General features: G+C 43.4%; 1 protein-coding gene across 1 annotated transcript in view; it reads right to left on the bottom strand.

Moving 5' to 3' along the window:
- Positions 1-21,302, bottom strand: part of cpne8 (copine VIII) — an 88,704-nt gene that overhangs the window by 12,033 nt on the left and 55,369 nt on the right. Inside the window, exons 8-16 of the mRNA XM_081356876.1 lie at positions 20,774-20,877; positions 19,079-19,183; positions 18,805-18,846; positions 18,646-18,721; positions 16,084-16,137; positions 15,642-15,703; positions 14,443-14,489; positions 9,485-9,666; positions 5,567-5,694 (exon numbers count right to left, since the gene is read on the bottom strand). Of these exons, the coding sequence (XP_081213002.1) occupies positions 5,567-5,694; positions 9,485-9,666; positions 14,443-14,489; positions 15,642-15,703; positions 16,084-16,137; positions 18,646-18,721; positions 18,805-18,846; positions 19,079-19,183; positions 20,774-20,877 (800 nt within the window). The remainder of the gene's footprint in view (positions 1-5,566; positions 5,695-9,484; positions 9,667-14,442; positions 14,490-15,641; positions 15,704-16,083; positions 16,138-18,645; positions 18,722-18,804; positions 18,847-19,078; positions 19,184-20,773; positions 20,878-21,302) is intronic.

The following is a 21,302-nucleotide window of genomic DNA, read 5'->3' as shown; positions in this document are numbered from 1 at the left end:
AAGAAGCGCCGCTCGCAGCGACCACCGGAGACTGTTGTGACTGAGGAGCTCGCCGGAACCTCTCCCTCGAGCTCTTTCTCGCTCTCTCCCTCCCGGCCGCTCAACCGCCGGCTCTCGCCCGCGCCGCCACCGCGTCAGGAGATGAGGCGAATGTGATAGATACCCGTACTCTCCCTCTGTTCGAGCCGTGCAACTACGCCGCTCACAAGGGATGGCAGAAGCGGACGGTCTCGGAGCGAGTTTCCTCTCCCTCTGTTCGAGCCGCGCAAACTGAGCCGCTCACAAGGGATGGCAGGAGCGGACGGTCTCGGAGCGAGTTTCCTCTCCCTCTGTTCGAGCCGCGCAAACTGCGCCGCTCACAAGGGATGGCAGGAGCGGACGGTCTTGGAGCTCTCTTTACGTTACAAGAAAGCTACTCCGTCCTCGCGCGTCACTCACCGGTGAAAGGGGAACAGAGTGTTTTCGTCCCGCTGTGGCCTGGACTATAACCTCCATTTCTCACACATTTCTCAGTCCCCTCTTAAGTTCAGGCAACTGGAATTGTTACTATTGCAGTATACGAGCCTGTTATAAATACACGCTCGCCTGCAAGCAAACGCTGTCACAAGACATGATGACGCTAACCGAGTACTAATGTATTCTCCCCTGTGGCTCAGTGGCGGAATCCTAGACTGTCAAGCTAGAGACCCGGGTTCGGTCCCCGCTCTCGCGGCAGTTAAAAATTTATGCTGTTCGCTTCTCCGAGCTCGCGGCCAGTTTTTCTTACATACAGAAAGCAAGCCCGCACTCTCCCTCGTTGGGCCGCGCAGATTGCGCCGTTCAAGGGATGACGAAGCGGACGGTCACGAGCAGCGTTCAGCGTGCGCGCCTCACTCACCGGCGAAAAGAGAAGAGAGTGTGTTAGTCTCGCTATGGCTGGACAACCGCCAATTCTCACACATTTCTCAGTCCCCTCTTAAGTTCAGGCGACTGGAAATATTACTATTGCAGTAAACGAGCCTGTTTTAAACACACGCACGCCTGCAAACAAACGCCGACGCGACACATGAGGTCGCTTTTTATATGCTCGCGCTAACTGAAAGCTAATGTGTTTGCCCCTGTGGCTCAGTGGCAGAATCATACGCTTTCGTGCGGGAGATCTGCGTTCGATCCCAGCTCTCGGGGGCAGATAAAAATTTATGCTGCTTGCTTCTCCGAGCTCGCGGCCAGTCTTTCTTACTTACAGAAAGCGAACCCGCCTCTCGCACCACACCTACTCAGGGTGCTCGAGTATTTATGAGCGTCTAAACACGAGAGAAGAAAAGACGGTTAAGCCCCGCAGCTCTGCGGCTGGACCACCGTCGAAGCTTCACGCACTGTCAGTCCCCGTTGCCACGGCTACTGCAGCTGTTTACCCCGCAGTCAACGAGCCGGTATCTACCCGCTCGCCTGCGCGCATCCGCCGTTCTCACGGCAACCCAGAGAAATTTCAAAAGAGCATAATGTCTGGTTGCACGGCTGACGCCGTATGTGTTTCTAGTACAGTGAATGTGCCCACGTTTCTGTGCTCACCCCTGTACACAAGCACTATACATCCCGTGTCTCTCACAGAGCCCACTCTCATGAAGCTGGCAAAAGCCGCTTTAGTGTTAGAAGTAGGTCACGTGTCCACTTCTCCGTGCCCACACCTACTCACTGCCCGCTCTGTCACACGGCCTCGCACGACCGGTCATGTTTTGAATGTAAGTCCTGTGCCCGCCCTCGAGCGCTCACACATACTAACTAACATTTTCGCCCCGACGCCGACATCGCGCGTCGCGCCTCACACTATATGTTCCCCGTCCAAAGCCACCGGGACACTGTGTGTAAAACGGCCAGCTATCGCTGCGTGCGATAGGCCGTATCTAAGCACCAAGAGCGCGCGCGCCGCGCCCGCCCCTGAAATGTAAGTCCTGTGCCCGCCCTCGAGCGCTCACACATACTGCGCCGCGCCCGCCCCTCCGTTTTGAGCTCTCGAGCCCGCGATGCGCGGCGATCGGAGCCCGGAGGCCATTCTGCCCCTGGCTGCACACGCAAAAGCGTGGGAAGCTATTCCAGGTGCATCAGAACGGGTGCTAAGCACAGTAAAACAGGGCTATACTCTGCAGTTCGCTCGCCACCCTCCGCGCTTTCAAGCGCGTATCGAGACCAGAGTGAATGTGGAAGTAGCACATCTACTTCGAGCAGAAATAGCTACACTTCTGTGCAAAAGGGCAATAGAACCGGTTTCCCCTTCCATGAGCGAGTCGGGCTTTTACAGCCGTTATTTCCTCGTTCCCAAGAAGGACGGAGCTCTCAGACCAATTTTGGATCTGAGACGTTTGAACAAGGCTCTTATGAGAAGACCGTTCAAAATGCTCACAACCAGACAAATTCTCGCGCAAATTCGCCCGAGGGACTGGTTTATATCTCTCGATCTAAAAGACGCGTACTTTCAGATCCAGATAATACCCCGTCACAGGCCATTCTTGAGATTCGACTTCGACGGTCAGGTATATCAGTACACGGCCCACCTGTCGACACAGCGCGCGCGCTGCATTCGACGCCTGGCCGCGTCCCTCCGGCCGGGCAGCACCGTACCTCTCAAAACATTTCAGAGGTTACTGGGTTGGATGGCCTCAGCCGCAGCAGTGCTTCGGCTGGGTCTTTTACGAATGCGCCCGCTACAACGCTGGCTGAATGCCCGAGTGCCTCACAGAGCATGGGCTTCCGGCGGTGTTCGCATCAGAGTGTCTCAGAGCTGCGTTTCAGCTCTGAAGCCCTGGTTAGCGGCCGACTGGTACCAGCGGGGAGACTATCTCACACCGCAAAGTTATCTCGACGGACGCTTACACCTCAGGCTGGGGCGCTCTGTTCGAGGGCAAACCGGCTTTTGGCCTATGGTCAGACCGGGAAAAATGTCTCCACATAAACTGTTTGGAGATGATGGCGGTCGCTTCCTCCCATTCATACGGGATCACCATGTGCTAGTCCGCTCGGACAACACGTCCGTGGTATCCTATGTGAACCGACAGGGCGGTGTCAGATCCAGGAATCTGTGCAGGCTGACAGAACGCCTCCTCGTGTGGGCTTACCGCTCGCTGCGCTCGCTGAGAGCCGCGCACATGCCGGGCCACCTGAATGTCGGTCCAGACAGACTGTCCAGGGACAACATTCCCCCGGGAGAATGGTCTCTGCACCCCCAGACAGTCCAGTTTCTCTGGCGCCTATTCGGCAGAGCGGAAATCGACCTCTTTGCGTCGAAAGACTATGCTCAATGCCCGAAGTTTTATTCGAAGAGCGAGGACGCGCTGTCCCAGACATGGCCCAGCCTCCCGCTGTATGCTTTTCCTCCGATCTCCCTGTTGCCACAGGTCATTTCGAGGATCAGAGAAACGCACCACTCAGTGCTGCTTATAGCCCCGCGATGGGAAACCCAAACTTGGTACCCAGAGCTAGTGAGGCTGTCGCACTCAACCCCATGGCCGATCCCGATGAGAAAGGATCTCCTCTCCCAAGCCGGTGGATCGATCTGGCATCCCCATCCAGAGCGCTGGTCGCTGCATGCATGGGTGATCAACGGATACCCGTTGACCTGTCAGAAGGGGTCGTGAACACGATCACACAGTCGAGAGCCCCTCCACGAGACGGCTCTACGCGTCTAAATGGTCGGTGTTTTCTAAATGGTGCGCTACTTAAAACTTGGATCTGCGCGCATGCGGGGTCCCGCGGGTGCTCTCCTTCTTACAAGAGCTGTTGGAAAAGGGCAGATCCCCTTCCACGCTCAAAGTATATGTGGCCGCTATTGCAGCGTTCGCTGAGACGACGCGCGGCCGGGCAATAGGAAGGAATGAGCTCATTGTCTGCTTCCTCAGAGGAGCTAGACGGATGAATCCCCCGCGGCCCCCCTCGGTTCCCTCGTGGGATCTGTCCTTGGTCCTAGCGGCCCTAAAGGCTTTTCCCTTTGAACCGCTTGAATCCGCGGATCTAAAGTATCTGTCGCTTAAAAAACGTTTTTCTGATAGCTCTGTCTTCAGTCAAACGAGTGGGTGATTTGCACGCGCTATCTGTCAGCCCTGCATGTATTGAGTTCGGGCCGAATGACTCGAAGTCATTCTCAGACCGAAACGGTAACATCCCAAAAACGATTGGAACCCCGTTTAGGGCACAAGTTATTTCCCTCTCGGCTCTGCCAGCATCCGATAGTGGGGACAGTGATAACCTCCTATGCCCTGTCCGGGCGCTGAGAGTTTAAATCACGCTCAGCCGCTTTCAGAGCAGAGCAGCTCTTTGTTTCCTTCGGCGGACGCACCAAGGGTCTTGCCGCCTCGAAGCAGAGCTTGTCCAGGTGGATAGTGGACGCGATAGCAGCAGCTTATGCCTCCAGACACCTGCAGTGCCCACTGGGCATCAGAGCCCACTCCACTAGAGGCATGGCCTCGTCGTGGGCCTGGTCCAGCGGAATTTCTATTCACGATATTTGTATGGCGGCGGGCTGGGCCTCCCCGTCAACATTCGTGAAGTTTTATAACCTGGAAGTTCCTGCCCTACAGGCAAAAATACTGTCAGTATAAGTGACATGTATGCTCTGCCCATTTCTCGTGTGCAGACTACGTTCATATGCTGGCGCTATTCTGGTACTATACTCAGGGTGAAGTGTTTGACTCAGACCAGCTGATCCGCTCTGTTTCCTATTTCCCGTTACGCGCTGTTGTCGGTGCTGGCCCGCGCTGCTGGCGCCCGTATTATTCTCTGTCGCGCGGGAATTTTTTCTCTTCATGTGAGACCGACTATGTCATTTTTTCTCCTACCCTTATGAGTGCTTATGTACTGTATGGGCTCGCTCTGCCGGCCCTACTGTTTGTACTGTTATATGTTTATAGACCGGCCGCGCCGCTCTATTTCATATGCTGCATGAAGTGCCTGTACTGCGCTGGCCCGTCTCTCCGACCGGCCACATTTCCCAGCAAAGTGTTTTCCACCGGTTTCCCTGGGATTCATGGGCTGGATGCTCGGCGCACACGGCGTTGACAAAGGGTTCCCGATGCGTAAGCTAACCTTACGCAATACGAGAGACCTCTCGTAAGAGAACGTACTCGGTTACTAATGTAACCTCGGTTCTCTCTAGAAGAGGGAACGAGTATTGCGTAACCTGCCGTGTCGCGCCACGAGCTTTTGCGCTTCAGACTGCGAAAACCAGAATTTTAGCCTGTGAGCACTGAATATATACACACTGACCACACCCATTCTGACGGTTAGAAGGGTGTGGAGGGCGCGAAGCGCCCTCATTGGTTGCCGCGTTCAGAGCGCTCACCGATAGGCTTAAGCAGTTGCCACCGAGCAGCCAATGAGCACGCTTATACAGCCTGCCTAGGTCTGTCGGCTGCTGCACTGCGTTGACAATGAATACAAAATTAAGGATAATTTTTTGGCTTCAGATCTCGAAGAAAGAAGACTTTCCCGATGCGTAAGCTAACCTTACGCAATACTCGTTCCCTCTTCTAGAGAGAACCGAGGTTACATTAGTAACCGAGTACGTTTAAGAATGTTTAAATAAAATTGGCCTCACCTTGCTACATGATTAATGACAGGGGAGAAGTATGTTGGTCCATAGAGACGAACAAACTTCAGACTCTTATAATACGCTTCTAGAACGCCCTCGATACCGCTGCAGTATGGGTTATCTGGGTTCCCATTCTGTAAGTACACATATACATATACACATGTATACATATGCACAAGTTTATAATACTAGCATCCCAGTAAAGGATGTATACATAAATGTGCAAGTGTATGCCAAGTGGGTACATATGAGCTTTGTGAAAAAGTTTGCTAATTATATTAAATGTGCACTTGTAGAATACCTCAAATCCATACAAATCCGCAAGTATATTTTTAATAAAACTTGCATATAAAATAATATTAATGAAATAATGTGTACTTAAAGAGTACACTTTCATGACTGTATCATTTCAAATAAATGTTTTGCTTACACTTAATTTTAAGGTGTCCTTGTTACAGTGTAAGTATACATTTACAGAGCATTAAATAACTACCTATATCGTACCACTTTATTTTGAGAGTCCACTTTAGATATTTTACTAACAATAAGTAACTTGGACTGGCCCCAGTGTGTTTGTGATGGTGCTGATCCATTACCTCCACTGATTTGACCTCCCCTTCCCATTTAAAAACAAAGGTATGGGCTATTAGGGTTTAATTGAGTGTCAATCTCCATGAGAGGTTAAGGTGCAGTTTAGATACAGGGTCAGTTATGGAACAGGGTTACTCCGCCTGGGGTTAAATTAAGCCCCAATCCCCTGTAAGGGATAGGTTTAGTGTTTGGTTCCAGCACAAATCCCTGGGTTATGTCCCTTAAGTTTAGGTTAAGCTCCAATCCCCTGTAAAGGGTATGTTTTAGGATTCAGTATATATTCAGGTATATGACTTATCGAATTAGGCAAAAACAATTGCTACCCATATAATCTCCCAAATAAGACTCCAATTGGGAGAGAGAACCTTTTTTTTTTTTTTTTTTTTTTTTATAAAACATCTTTGTTATGTACATCAGGCTCATTAAACACTAGACTGCCAACTGAAATTGATCATGGACATGTAAATTTCCACATTAGGAAAGGCTTGTTCTTCTGTCCCCAAAACTGTTTTTCAACATTCTCACTATCTATCGATGTTTTATTTCTGTTGTTCACCCAATTGATAACACTTTTGTCACCTTTGGCAACCCTTGTTGGTGTTCTTTGCTTCAAGAGCTGTTAGACGTGTAACTTGTGCCCCTGGATTAGGACTGTGGTTTGGGTCAGTAGAATGAATTGACATGTACTTCCAAAGTTACTTAGTCAGTAGAATGGATGTTCGGGGACCATCAAAATAGAGTGAGCAGATATTAAGCAGACGGTCTACTAATAATCTATTGAGAGTTAATGACATGTACTTGCAAAGTTACCTATAGTTAGTACAATATCAAGTGTTTAAATTTGTTATTATGTATTGTTGCATTTATTGTTTATGGATCCAAATGCACCTTGAGTCCAAGACAAATTTACCCTTTAGGATAATAAAGTGTATTTAATTTCATTTTTAGTAGAATATCTAAAGTGGACTATTGGAATATCAAAAGTGTTACTACAAACGTACTATAGGGTCAGGATTAGAGTTTGGTTTAGAGTTAGTTGCATGTAGTTATGCATCATTTATAGTTATTACTATTGTAACTACATGTAACAAGGACATTGTAGAATTAAGTGTTACCAAAGTTAGTAAAGTACATTTTAAATCATTGCATTTTAATAATCTTTTGTCAAGGTTTAAAGTAGTACATTTTTTGATGTGTTGACTGACATTTTCCAATTGTAGTGTGTTACTCAATATTACATTTACAGTTGTTATATTTTAAATGTACTAAATTGCATTACCATAAAAGCTTATCAGTATATTCAGCAGTACACTTTACAACCATTTTTTAAAGACAATACTTTTAAAAGGTATGCTAAAATGCACTTCTTTTTCACAAGGGTAGAACATCTTTCAAAATACTAATTTTAATAATATCCAGCAGATAACACAACTTGGAGATAATAATCGGCAAGGTCTACAATGAGCAAACATTATTACAGTAAAATGACAATATCAAGTCTTAGCCATCAAAAGTTTGATCTGGGCATGTGAGCTCACATCCCAGAAGCTTCCTGCTGTAAGAAGCACGTTTAAAGAGCGCTATTCATTCAAGTAAAGCTTTAATGCTCTGCTGAGTGCATATGGAGTCTCCTGTGCTCAGCCCTGAGGAAAAGTGTGTGTGTTTTAGCTGTGTGTGGGCAGCTGCAGCCGCGGGCAATGCATCTGTTTGGTCCAATAAGAAGGATCTGTGTCTCACTGTATACAGGGTTATGTGATAGATTCTCTGTGACGGTTTCGTGGGTGTGGAAAGGGGAAAAAAAATCAAAAAAGAAAATAAATTCTGTCCTCTTTAGAAATGTGAGACAGCTGTGGGCAATCTCCATTTGCTAATGTCTATCAATCCTTTTCAATCTTCTTTATAAACTGTCTCATCCATATTTATCAGTTAGTCACCCCTCAAGAGCCCTTATTTGGATACCAGTGGTGTGGTTGTCTAGGGTGTGTGTGAAATCAAAATTTGAGCTTTTTGGCTCTCGGTTCATGTTTGTTAGCTCAAAAGTTGACAAAATTAACATTTAATAAATGGTCGCATTTAAAATTGACAGTCTCTTTACGGCTAATATTCATACTTTAATTCCTTACCTAATCATCAATTGATTAGAAAGGAACATTTTTTTGCCCTTAATTTTCCACTTTATTGTGCTTGTCCAAGGTTCAATAACTGAAACGATAGAGATAACTGCCTATACGTCCCAACCAATATGAAATAGGTCAACACAGGAATAAAAGTTGCACTTAGTCATTAAGTGCGGGCTCTAAGGGTCCTGCTGGAGAATAGGTTCAGAAGTGGATCTGAACGAGCTGTAGATGGAGAAGTACAGCAATAATAGCCCAGCTAGATGTGTATAGTCTATGGTTGGTGTTTGACAGGGACCTGGGTAGGTGCCATACCCTATTAAAAGCACACAGATGGTGCAAGCCCTGCCATAGCCCACTGTTTCTCACTGTATCTTCTTTGGGCCCAAGGATTGTAGCTTTGAAATCTCTCCACACACTTGATTCAACTGGGTTTGTAAAGTAAATGAGACACCTAAAATGTTCAGTACTTCAGGGGGCACTCAAAAAACAAAGTGGCAAAGTGTGTTTATATGTGCAATGAAATTGTTCTTAAAACAGATCTTTTTAAAAATGCGTCCAGTTTTGATAATACAAAGCATAGCTATGGGTAATGGTTAAATTGATTTGATTGTTTGTTTGTTTTTTAATAACTTTTTTCTTACCCGAATATAAAAACACCATTTAGAACATTTCAGTAATTACAGCTAAAGGGAATGACAATGTTAATGTACTTGTTCTTAGTGGACTAGACCTGCTACGCACACTGTAACTGCAGCTATCACTGTTCCTTTTGTTATTGTTGCTGCAGAGAAAGTACAGGGACTGCTACTGCCAAGACATACAGAGACATGCTGCTGTGAGCATGTTGGACACATTGCTGCTACTGCATATATAGACATACATAATATCCTCCACAGCAGAGGAACTCTGATAGCACGCCGCAGGAACGCTTACAGCAAACACTGAACCAGACTATTTCAATGTTGAGCAAGGAAGCTCACTAACTATAGATACAGCAGAGGCCGATCATTAAGTGCACGCATGTAGTACGATGAGATTGCAAGCAGATAACATGTAACACAAGATTGGGCAGGTAATTCTCTCACTCACAAATAGACACCTGAGACACTCAGACAAAAACATGCATACATTGGAGAACAAATAAAATGCAAGCAAGTACTTTCTTAATAATCTTAATAATAGATTGAAAAATAATTTTCAATTATGTCCTTACCAGGGGAAATTCATGAGACACGTGGCCATCGGGTGGCAGTTTTGCACCAAACCCTAGTGCAGGGAACAGCTTATCACTGTCATAGTCCTGAATAATCTCCCCCACAGCTCTGAGTGCCAGTGCATATGCATTCAGATGATACGGGCTCATGTAGTGTAGAGAGGTAGGCTGGGAAGGGTTGCCTGTGATAAATAGAGCAAAAAATACATGAATCAAAGTATTTAAATATATATGTAAACTGGAATGTGAGAATTCATGCTGTACCAGTAAGGATTTAGAATTTTGGGTAATTCTAATATAATAGTGCCATATTTATAACTTAGTATTTGATCTTATAACACAGTATTTGATCCCTGCAGTTCACTTTCGAGTGGAACTCGATGCCGCATAATAGCGTTGATGCCGGTGTCTGAAGCATGTGTCTACACACAGCAATTCCTGATTGGCTGATTGTGATAATGTAGCGATGTAACGTAGTATGGCACAGAAAAGTAAATACCATAAACAGATGCCTGAACAATGCGTTGTCTACTCCTTTGTCTTCAGAAGCCACATGTTTGAGCATGTGTTTGCTGTTTGTGTGGGCACTGTACTGTCTTTAGCCCAGGAGTTATACTCAAAATGTCAGGTCTAAGATTTAGGACAGTGCCCACACTTTATAACAGGGGACTTGCATGGGTGCTTCAGACAAGGAATGTATGCTGAATGTGTGTCTGACTCTAAAGAGTTGGATGCAGACAGACAGGAGGATGCTTTGGCAGAGCAGTTCTCTCAGTCTGTCGCGTTCGAAGAACTGCTTGAGTTTGTGCCTCAGGCCATGGCCAAATTAAATCTAGATTGATCTGATGAGGTGTTGAGGTTTTGGAGGAATCTGAACTCGGTGCGAGTGCATAATCAGGCCACCTCAACATACCCCACAGTGAACAGTATGTGCAAGCATGGGTAAGAGGCAATGCCGACGGTGTAAAATGCACTTTCGGGTTGTCTCTCCACCTCAAGCCCATCGCTAGCGAGGAAACCTGCCTTACCCACAACGATTTGTAGGGCAACATCTGCCCTTTTGGGTAAGGCATACACAGCAGCACATCAGGCTAGTGTTTCTCTGCACACCATGGAGGTCTTGCAGGCCTGCAAGGGTGATCTGCTTAAAGAGTTGGATTATGGTAAGGGATTATCCACGGGGGTGGTGAAAGAGCTACGCAGGGCAACAGATCTCACCCATTGGTCATTAAGTGGCTGTTATGGTCGTAAAGGAGTGGCATCAGTGGGTCAACCTCAAGGGGAAAAAAGAAAGAAACAAGGCTTTCCTTCTGGATGCCCCAATTTCGCCTTCTGGCTTAATCGGCGACGCAGTCAACACCATTGTTGACAGGTACCAGGAGGCCAAGAAACAATTGCCGGTATTCAGAGAACTGATCCCACTCTGAATCCAGGAGCCAGCTCCATCCACCAGCCACTCCAGGCCAGGGCCCAGTGGTATGAGAGAAGAACAAAAGGCCAGTGTGGTGGCCAGTGTTCCCCCTATAATAGACAAGGGGAGAGAGAAATGCTCACAGGCACAGCCATCCAGGGGGAGACAGGATATTAGATGCTATCTCCTCTAGGGTGGCTAAGAAGAAGCCCTGAAAACCACGGGCCCTGGCCTCCGAGGGGTGACCCACCCCCCAACCCAGAGACAGGGTTTGCGTCCAATCTTAGATTTAAGGGGCCTGAACCGTATTCTTTAGACATACAGGTTCAAGATGCTGACCCTCAAGCTAATCGTGTCACAAATCCAGTTTGAGGACTGGTTTGTGACGACAGATCTAAATGATGCCTACTTTCACATCGAGATTCTGCAAGAACACAGGACATTTCTCAGGTTCGCATTTAAGGGCGAAGCGTACCAATATCAAGTTCAGCCAAGCCTTATCCCCACTCACATTTATCATGTGCATGCATGCTGATCTGGCTCCTTTGCGACTCCAGGGCATCTGTGTACTAAATTACATAGACGATTAGCGGATATTAGCTCAATCAAAGAAATTGGTGGCATTGAGATATTGTGCTCGCCCACATGAAGTTGGGGCTGAAACTGAACTCCAAGAAGACTGTACTTTCTCAAGGTTAGAGAACCACTTTTCTGGGGGTGGTATGGAATTCAACCAAGATGCAGACACATCTGTCTCCTGCATGTGTAGAATCGATCCTAACTGCTATGAAAGATATCAGGATAGGCCAGGAGCTTTGAGTCTTACAGGTTCAGAAACTGTTAGAGGTCTCATGGTGGCAAAGGCCAATGTAATTTCACTACACTTACTGCACATGAGACCGTTCCAGCTCAAAAGCAAAGGTTTTCATCCTTTGAATCATCCCTCCAGGGTCGTAAGGATCACATGCCACAGGCTATGTGCTCTATGAGTTTGGAAGGAGCCCTGGTTCCTCAACCTTGTTCCTCAAGGGCAAGGCTCTTGGATCATGTTGTCATCACAAATCTTTGATGATGGACACCTCCCTCACTGACTGGGCCGTGGTTCTCGATGGCCGCCCAGCCAGTGGACTTTGGGGGGTCCGTCATCTTTACAGACACATGAATTGCCTTGAAATAAGGGCAGTATTTCTAGCATAGAAACACTTCCTCCCACACCTGAGGGGCTATCATGTGTTAGTCCACACAGACACATTGGTAGTCTCTTAGATAAATCACCAGTACGGGCTGCAGTCCCTTTTTCAGGCAGGCGCAGCAGATCCTGCTCTGTGGAGTGTAAAAGTGCTTGTCTCTGAAGGTAGTTTACATTCCGGGGCATGCAAACTTGTTATCTGGTCAAGGCAGGGGCTGATGCCCGGAGAATGGCAACTCCATCCTCAAGTGCTGGAGTCCATATGGCAGAGGTATGGTGAAGCTGAAGTGGAGCTGTTCGCCTCAGAGGAGATGACCCACTGTCTCCTCTGGTACGCCCTCACACCTCCAGCTCTTCTGAGGCTGGATGCCATGGTACAGACATGGGCTGAGACTTTGTCTGTACACCTTTCCTTCGACAGCTCTGGTGCCGGGGGTTCTAGCAATGGTTTACCAGGACCAAGTCCACCTTCTCCTAGTGGCTCTGTTCTGGACGGCCCAAGTATGGTTCTTGGTCCTAATATCTCTACTAGAGGGCATTCCATGGGAAAGTCTCAAGTGTAGGGGACGATCTACCACCCCAAGCTGGAAATCTGGAAACTCCTGCTTAGACTTTGCTCCAGGTAATGTCAGAGATATACTGCATCCTAGACCTGACTATATTCCAAAAGTTCATTCTATGGCTGGTCAGCCAGTGGTCTTGCAGGCTTCCTTGCCTCTGGCTCATGAGATACAAAAGCAAGTCTGCAACTGTTATATCCGGTCCAATGCTCTGAGGATCTATGTCCACCCCTCATGCCAGTGGCGTAAATACTCTCAGCTTCTGGTCTGCTTTGGTGGCCACAATAGAGGGAATGCGTCACCAAGTAGTGTATCTAGCAAAGGTTCACTGACGCAATCTCTCTCTCCTACAAGCCATTCAATATGGCTTCGCCTCTAAGGGTTAGGGCCCACTCCACTAAGAGTGTTCCAAAGCTCTTGCCAGGGGTGCATCCTTACAGAACGTCTGTGATGCGGCAGAATGGTCCTCTCCGCACATGTTCATCAGGTTTTATAATCTGGATGCAAATTTAGCCTCAGGGTCTCAAGTCCTTATGGGTTGATCTGGATTCAGCCTGCGCTCAACAACTGTCTGTGCACATATACAGTCTTGTTTGGCAGGCACTATCCCATGGTGTGGCGGCATTGGTATTGAAGTTCCCATAGCGTCAACGCCATGATGCTGCATTGAGTCCCACTCGAAAGGGAACATCTCAGGTCACATATGTAACCAGGTTCCCTGAGTGAAGAACGAAACGCAGTGTCATGTTGCCACTCCCTGGTTATGCCTGTGCATCTTCAGACAATTAGAACCTGACGACGCACTGTTCAGGTCTCTATTTATGGTTTCAGTAATGCTGTTCTCATAGCGTCAACAACATGACACAGCGTCTCGTTCCCCTCTCAGGGAACTGGGTTACATGTGTAACCTGATTTCTTTTCAACCTTGTTATGCAGTGAAATTTCCCCTTTTAAAAATAATGATCTATCTTCCATTTTCTGACCAGTGTGTTTTGACCACTTACAACAAAGGGTATTTAGCAGTAATTCATTATGTGTACCATTAAGTTAGCTCTTTTAATCTGAATAGTTCAATATTATGGGTAAATAATCTGTGATATTTTTGGTTTTACCGCACAAAGCAAGAATACTGACTGTGAATAATGAAGTATGATTAAATTATATTTTCTAGCCATTCTAACACTGTAATATTCAACTCATTTTGAATGCAATAGGGTGAGTACATTCAAACATGTTTTGAAAAAGAAATGTGACTGGTTATTAAATGTGACTTGTTATTAAAAATATTCAGGTAACAGACTTGAGGATATTGCTTTTAGTTTAACATCTGCTGTGTCCTAGAGTTTTACATAGTCAGAACAATGAGAAAATGTGATTTTGGGCTTGAGACATTCTGTACCGTCTCTTGTTTTTGATGTGTTTAATTTTAACTTTTAAATACTTGAGTATAATTAAATGTGGATCCTATCTCACTTTTATTCAAGGGGTGACTTTTAATTGAGAATTTTTTTAACAGTATCTGTACAAATTCTGTGTACTTTTAACACAACTGTTAGATCTTTGGAAGGTTACAAATTTATAATTGGTACTTTGGTCTGGGGTGGGAAAATAATGATCTCTTGAAAGTTCAGCAGTAATAAAGCTATCATTTTTAGAAGTACAAATAAATAAATAAGTAAATAAATATATACATAAATATTAAAATAGACATACACACAGATCAAAATAAGCCATTATCATAACATGTACATGATGTTTTCTTTATTTGAAATGCAATTTTTCAGTAATGTAAACTCACCGTTTGACGCAGTAAAATCAATCGCCACCGTGAAATTAATTTGAGTGCTGCAAGTGAACAGAGCAAAAACACTAGAGTGAGCACATATGTATCATAACATAAAATATGATGCTTATCAAAGCATAATAAAGCTCCTCAGTGAAATCTCCAGTGAGCTGACTGTGTGAAACTATGTCTCAACTCAATTTAATCTGTGGGCAAAAATGAAGGAAATTATTCCCTGAGATCATCTCTTTGTTTATCTAATATTGTCTCTGCCGCTTCCTGGTTTTTCTGTCTGTTCAACAGAATGCATATACAGCGATATTCGCAAAGTGTCTGTAAGAATTTTCCACAGTAGTCTTTTTGCAGAGCCTTTGAATTATTCTGCCGATATTTCCAGTGTTTGCTCAACTGCTTGAAGGCCAGGTCATGTGCCTGGGGTCTCTGTGTCGCTCAGAATAGAGCGGTCTATTTATAGCTCAGTTTATTACAGCATCATAATGCAGTGCACTCCCTGTGAAAGTGTGTGTGTGTGTGTGTGTGTGTGTGTGTGTGTGTGTGTGTGTGTGTGTGTGTGTGTGTGTGTGTGTGTGTGTGTGTGTGTGTGTGTGTGTGTGTGTGTGTGTGTGACGTGGAGAAAGGAGAGGGGAAGGAAGAGGGAATTATTAATGGATGGTGAGGCACAGTAATGTGTTTCCAGTCTCAGTAGATGAGCTTGAGTATGTTCGTACCATACTTCTGTATGCATGGAATACCCAGATGACGTCACATTTGCTAAATATGTGAGATGCAGAATTCCACAAAATATCTAGAACGACGAATCTATTCATTCTATAACTAGATGCCACTTTTCAAATTAAACATGGTTTTACAGTAATAAAATCTCTTTGATTTACTCATTGGAGTAAAAAGTACATGCATTCTACTGTTTAAAACATTTATTTTTGCATAGTATTTCATATCCACAAAAAGCAACAAAAAAATTATATATATATAAACTGTATTTTACAGTAAAAATATATAATTAACAGTAATATGTGCATTATGGAAGCTTGTTTTAACCACAGAATAAAATCTTCCAAATGCCTATACAGTATATTTACATATTATATTTATACCTTTCATATGGTGTAAAATGTATTTATTGATGTACAGGTGCACACACACACACACACACACACACACACACACACACACACACACACACAAATCCTCACCCTCCTTTGATGTAGTCCAGGAACGTGACCTCAACATCAATGAAGCAGGACAGCAGAGTGACCTGTCGACATGAAAGTTTGGTAACACTTCCTATGTAGAGTCCTAAAGGGCATCATCACACTTTCGATAAGCAATGCATACTTTAATCATAAATGTCATATCAATATTCATGCTCGGGGTGATGATGTAACTCTCTAGAGTCACAGCATCAGAGCAGACCAATGATGAGCTACATCAACATTTATGAATATTTATATGCACAGCTTATGAAGGCATTGTGCATTGCTTATGAAGATATAATGTAGGACCTTCTATAAGAAGTCTTACCAATAAGGATGTTTGTTTGTTAGAACAAACAAGTATTGCTTTCTTTTGTTCTTCACAAGTACTTTTTTTTTCTTCGATAATTAAACGGGAAGATCTAGTTAAAAATGTACTCACGGTTCCTGAGTTTAGATATTTCTTCTTCTTTTTTTTTTTCTTGGGGTTCAGCACCTACAGAAAGGCAGCAAAATCGGACAGAAAGTTATTGAAATGTTGTTGAATCTCAAAAAATGGTGACCCAAAATGTAAGATTTATGATGTTTAATTGCATATAAAATTTCCATTCAGTTGGTTTACACAGTTTTAACAAATTAAAAAACTTAATGTGATACATATTTGTCAGTCATAAAATAAACTTGATTATTTTGTATTTAAATCACTTTCAGTTTAAAAGAACTTGTTATAGAAATATTACTTGTTTCTTACCTGTTTCATTTGTATGACTGGAAAATATGCATCACACTAAGTTTATTAGTTTGTTTTAAAACTGTGTAATCCAAAATAGATGGACATTTTATATACAATACAAATACATAAATCTTCAATATAGGCCTACTTTTTTTGTTGAGTGTGTATGTATGTGTATGTATTTGTTTTCTTTGTTTTGTTTTGTTGTGTTGTATATATATATATATATATATATATATATATATATATATATATTTATTAAGTTTTCTATTTTAACATTTTATTGCTCCAACTAAACTTCATTTTAATAAAAAATATTACAAAATATATGTATCTCTGTACCATGTCCAGCATATTCTCACTTTTGCCACAATATGTGAATATAGGCACACTAAGAATGCATGAATTACATGGAAAGAAATGAATCCACTGTGACGAGTATCTGGACAGTGATGATGGAAAATGATTGTGTGAAAACTAGATCATCAGAAGTTCTTGGTGGAGATGAAGGTTTGAAGACGTTTGCTAGACCTCTCGCTGTTATCTAAGGTTCTTGTGCAGTGGCCGCTTTTGATAAGTGTTCTTGTCATGGGCATGATTTATGCTTCAGTGATGTGGAGGTTATACAAAAGACGAAAAAAGATGAGATTTCAAAGGGATGGGGGTAAAAATGTCACAGTAAGTCCAGAAACAATTTACGCAAGCAAGTAAGCGCAGACACAGTTCTCAAGAGGGCAAACGAGTTACTGTATATCAGTGCACTTAGGGCCAGATTTACTGTGCAATTCCAAAAAAAAAAACGCTGATGGGAGTGGAAGTTCTGAACGTGATCTACTGACGAAGGAACGGACACAGCCGGATCATTTCCATAATGACCAACACAATCTACAAGAGCAGCGTGAGCGTCTGGTTTAACACATGCTTTTTTTGAGCGTTAAAGGGAAAGTTCACTTTGAAATTAAATTTTGGTATGTTTTAGCTTACCTCAAGGGCATCCAAGATATGTAGGTGTCTTTTTTTCCGCAGTAGTTTCAATTTTGATATTTTTAAGTCAAACCGTTCTTGTCTGTCAGTCATATAATGCAGGTCTATGGTCACTGTCTCAAAGAGCATGCACAGAGTCCAAATTAAAACATTAAACAATTCCCCATCGTAAGTACACATTGATGGCCTAAGACACGAAACGAGCGGTTTGTGTGAGAAAACAAACAGTATTTATATAGTTTTTACCTCTTATAAACAGCCACGTCCAAGTGATCTGAGGGCGCGAGCGCATCCTGCTGTGTGACGTGTGCGCAGACTGGTCCACAGATATATACACTAGATGTCGCATTAAAGACATTCGTTCCAATGAACTGCCGTAGCCAAGGCGACATCTAGTGTATATATCTATGCACCAGTCTGCACCAGATCACTTGGACGTGGATGTGTATAAGAGGTAAAAACGATATAAATACTGTTCGTTTTCTCACACAAAGCGCTTGTTTCGTGTCTTAGGCCATCAATGTGTACTTACGATGGGGAAGTGTTTAATTTGGACGATGGGGAATTGTTTTAATTTGGACTCTGTGCATGCTCTTTGAGACCGTGGCCATAGACCTGCATGATATGACTGACAGACAAGAACGGTTTGACCTAAAAATATCAAAATTGAAACTACTGCGGAAAAAAAAGACACCTACATCTTGGATGCCCTTGAGGTAAGCTAAAACATACCAAAATTTTATTTCAAAGTGAACTATCCCTTTAAATAATGGCGCAAACACCAGTACTTGACAAGCGCAAACCTTAGTAAATCACCTTGCATGATTCATTTAAATACTCTCCTCCCATACATTTAGCTTCTGAAAGGGAAACTCCTACAAATGCATATGCAATAAGATATAGATATTTATAAATAATATAAATAACCCTGTCCTCGACTTTTCAGCGCTAATTCTTCACTGCGTGTCTTTAGTAAATCCTGACAGTAGTTTTAAGACCAAAACAGTGTTTGCGCTGGTGCAAGCTGTTAGTAAATCTGGACCTTAATATCATATTAGTTTAAACCAACAGGTTTTGAAAAACGCTTCATTTGAATCAGATTTTCCCAATGCTACATGGGAAACAAGTAGCTTCTCTACTTTTAGTTACTTCCTTAAGCCTCAACCACACACTCATGAAGTAATGTAAATGTCTGCGTTATAAAGTCTTGGATAGTTCAAGAAGACATTTATGCTATTTTAGGCAGGCGGGTGTGAAAAATACATGAGAAAGATGAAAGTGGCTCACCTCCCACACAGTAAACTGAGAGTGGCCTTTGGAGAGCTCCCTGTAGCTGGTGCTGAACTCTCCAATGTAGTCATGACTGAAAACACATACACACAGTCTCGTTCAATATCTTGATGCATCATCTTTCAGTATTTATAGAATGGTTGTTGTTTTTCTTACCCTCCATCTCTGTCCCAGTCATACACCTCGATTTTTATTGCTCTGCAAATAAAGGAAAATAAAGTTCAATCATTGAATTTCTGTTTCATGCCGACTTTAATACTTTTATTGAACGAGGGTGCATTAAATTGAGCTGGCTATAATACAGGTGTGCATTTATTTATTTTAGTTTTTCATCAAAATGTGCAAATTTGAGGAAGTGAAAGAAACCAAAAAGATCCAAATGTGTTTCTGTGTTTCTGAGTCCTCTCATTCCCACCAAGTTGACGCTCACCTGTCATAGTCCCCGTTACACAGCGCTCTGACTGGGATCTTGAAGGCCTGCCATACAGGGTCCAGTGTGTTCTTCACCACCTCTGTCTTATGACAGATGGTAAATCTGACACACAGAACACGTCAAAGAGGAGGAACCACAACATTGGGGATGAGAAACAGTCAGTGTGAAAAGGGGTCTTAAACGGGTCATATCACACATGCATCATTTACTGCGAGTCAAAAAGTGCCATAGAAGACCGAGACCAAGTTCAAACACAAGATATTAAATGAGGCATCAAACATAACCACAATATCAGACTTTAAAAATCGAATGTAGTATTGGAATACATCTGATATAAGCATGGCTTCATTTGTGCCGGAACAAGCTGGATCTGGATCCTCTGAAATCCAGTTTCATCTCATACACCACTGAAAGATATTTTCACATTTTATTCCTCTTTCACTAGTTCACACTTACAAATAAGTTAGATAGAATAAATGCGTATTTGGCGTGCTGTCCGAGGAGAGGGCTCCGGGCTCGGTATTCGGCCCGAACCCAGAGTACTCCCCCCGTATTCCTGGCTGTGAAAGAACAAGCCAAGAGTGAGGAGTCGGGGTGGTGGAGGGATGCTGAAAAAACTGTCAAGGAATATTAGGTGAGTTGACAGTGTGGATATATATATACTTCTTGTCATGCTGATTAGGGTAGACGTAATTGTTTGATGACGAGTAGATTGGATTGCTTATTTGAACGTGCTCCTCCCGAACTTTGTTTATAAAACATCATTTAAATCTTTGCGTGCAGAGCCGTCTTTTTCAAGTTCTAGCTGAGCAAGATGTGAATAAAATCTCCAAAATGTGCATAAAGTTGTAAGCTTGCTTTAGGTGGATCATTTTATTATTTGACAAAACTAAATGCGCATAAACTGTGATGTCTCGTGAATTTATTAGGAATATAAGATGCGCATTAAAAAGTATGTGACTGAATAAAATGTTTCACATTTTGTATGTGCTTTCCAAAGAAAAGGCGAATCATTGCACATGGAACCACTACATGATGCGCATTATATCTATATCTATATAAAGTCCATTGTTTCGGAGAGAGTTATTAGAATGGTTGGGCATCGTTTTATTAAATGCTGTGAAGAGACACAGAAGAATTGATGAAATATCTCACATGGCTTAAACAGCCCTATGCCCATACGGAAAATACATGGAAGCGCCTGCGCACAAAATGATATGGCTAGAATTTAAACTTACGAAAACTGTACGGATGTGCCAAGGTCAGACCTTTTGTTGGGCTTAATACATAATGCCATGGTGTTTTACAGGCGCAAATGTTAACACCACGTCATCAGTATGCGAGTAAACTGCTTCCATCACCTTAATGTGCATCTTAACTAACACAAAACTCAAGAAAATCTGCGTCTAGTGATATATATTATGGTGTTAATTCTGAGAGTTTCCTCCCATGCCAACCGTTTTCATTCAGCACTTTGAAAATGCATATCAAAATAGTTGGATGGAAACCCGACTGTTCAGTTCCCTTTCACTGTCCCACTAACATGCCGGATCTGTTACCCTTTGTTCCGGGACGTCCGAATTTACAAATGAAGCACCGGATGTAAGTGCTGATATAAATAAACACATTCTATTGTCTGTATTTTTTGAGCTGTGTCTAATGGGAAAATGAGGAGAAAAATGAAAAGCTTACGTTCCATCTTCATTGCTACGGTAAAAGACCAGGAAAGGGTCTGACTTCCCAAAGAAATCTTTCTTGTCCAGTTTGTTGCCACAAAACTGCATCAGCACTGACTCCTGATCAGCAAAAAAACACATTAGCAACTAATGGTGGCATATAGATAATACAGTATGTACTGAGAAGATTGAGCAACTTTTCTAGAGACAAAAACCACACACATAAGCACAAACTGCATGAAGAGAAGAGACAAAAAGAGATCAGAAAAGAAGACAAGTGACCAGACAAGAAGAAACGAGACAAGCTGAAAAAGGAAAACAAGAAAAGAAGAGAATGTGACAAATGAAAAAAGAGGAGAAAAGAGTTGAGAAGAAATGAGGATGAGAAGAGATAAGAAACAAGACAAGAAGCAATGAGATGAAATAAGAAGAGATGAGACAAGTCAAGAAAAAAAGAAAAGACTCAAAGTAGGCAAACAGGACAAACAGCACAGGCAGAGACAAACAGATACTGAAAAACGAGAAAAGAAAAGACGACAAAAAGC

This window comes from Scardinius erythrophthalmus, assembly GCF_964197995.2.
Source record: "Scardinius erythrophthalmus genome assembly, chromosome: 24".
In the NCBI taxonomy this organism is placed as follows: Eukaryota; Metazoa; Chordata; class Actinopteri; order Cypriniformes; family Leuciscidae; genus Scardinius; species Scardinius erythrophthalmus.
Note: the sequence above shows the minus strand (reverse complement) of the source record. Positions and strands in the feature narration are given on the sequence as shown.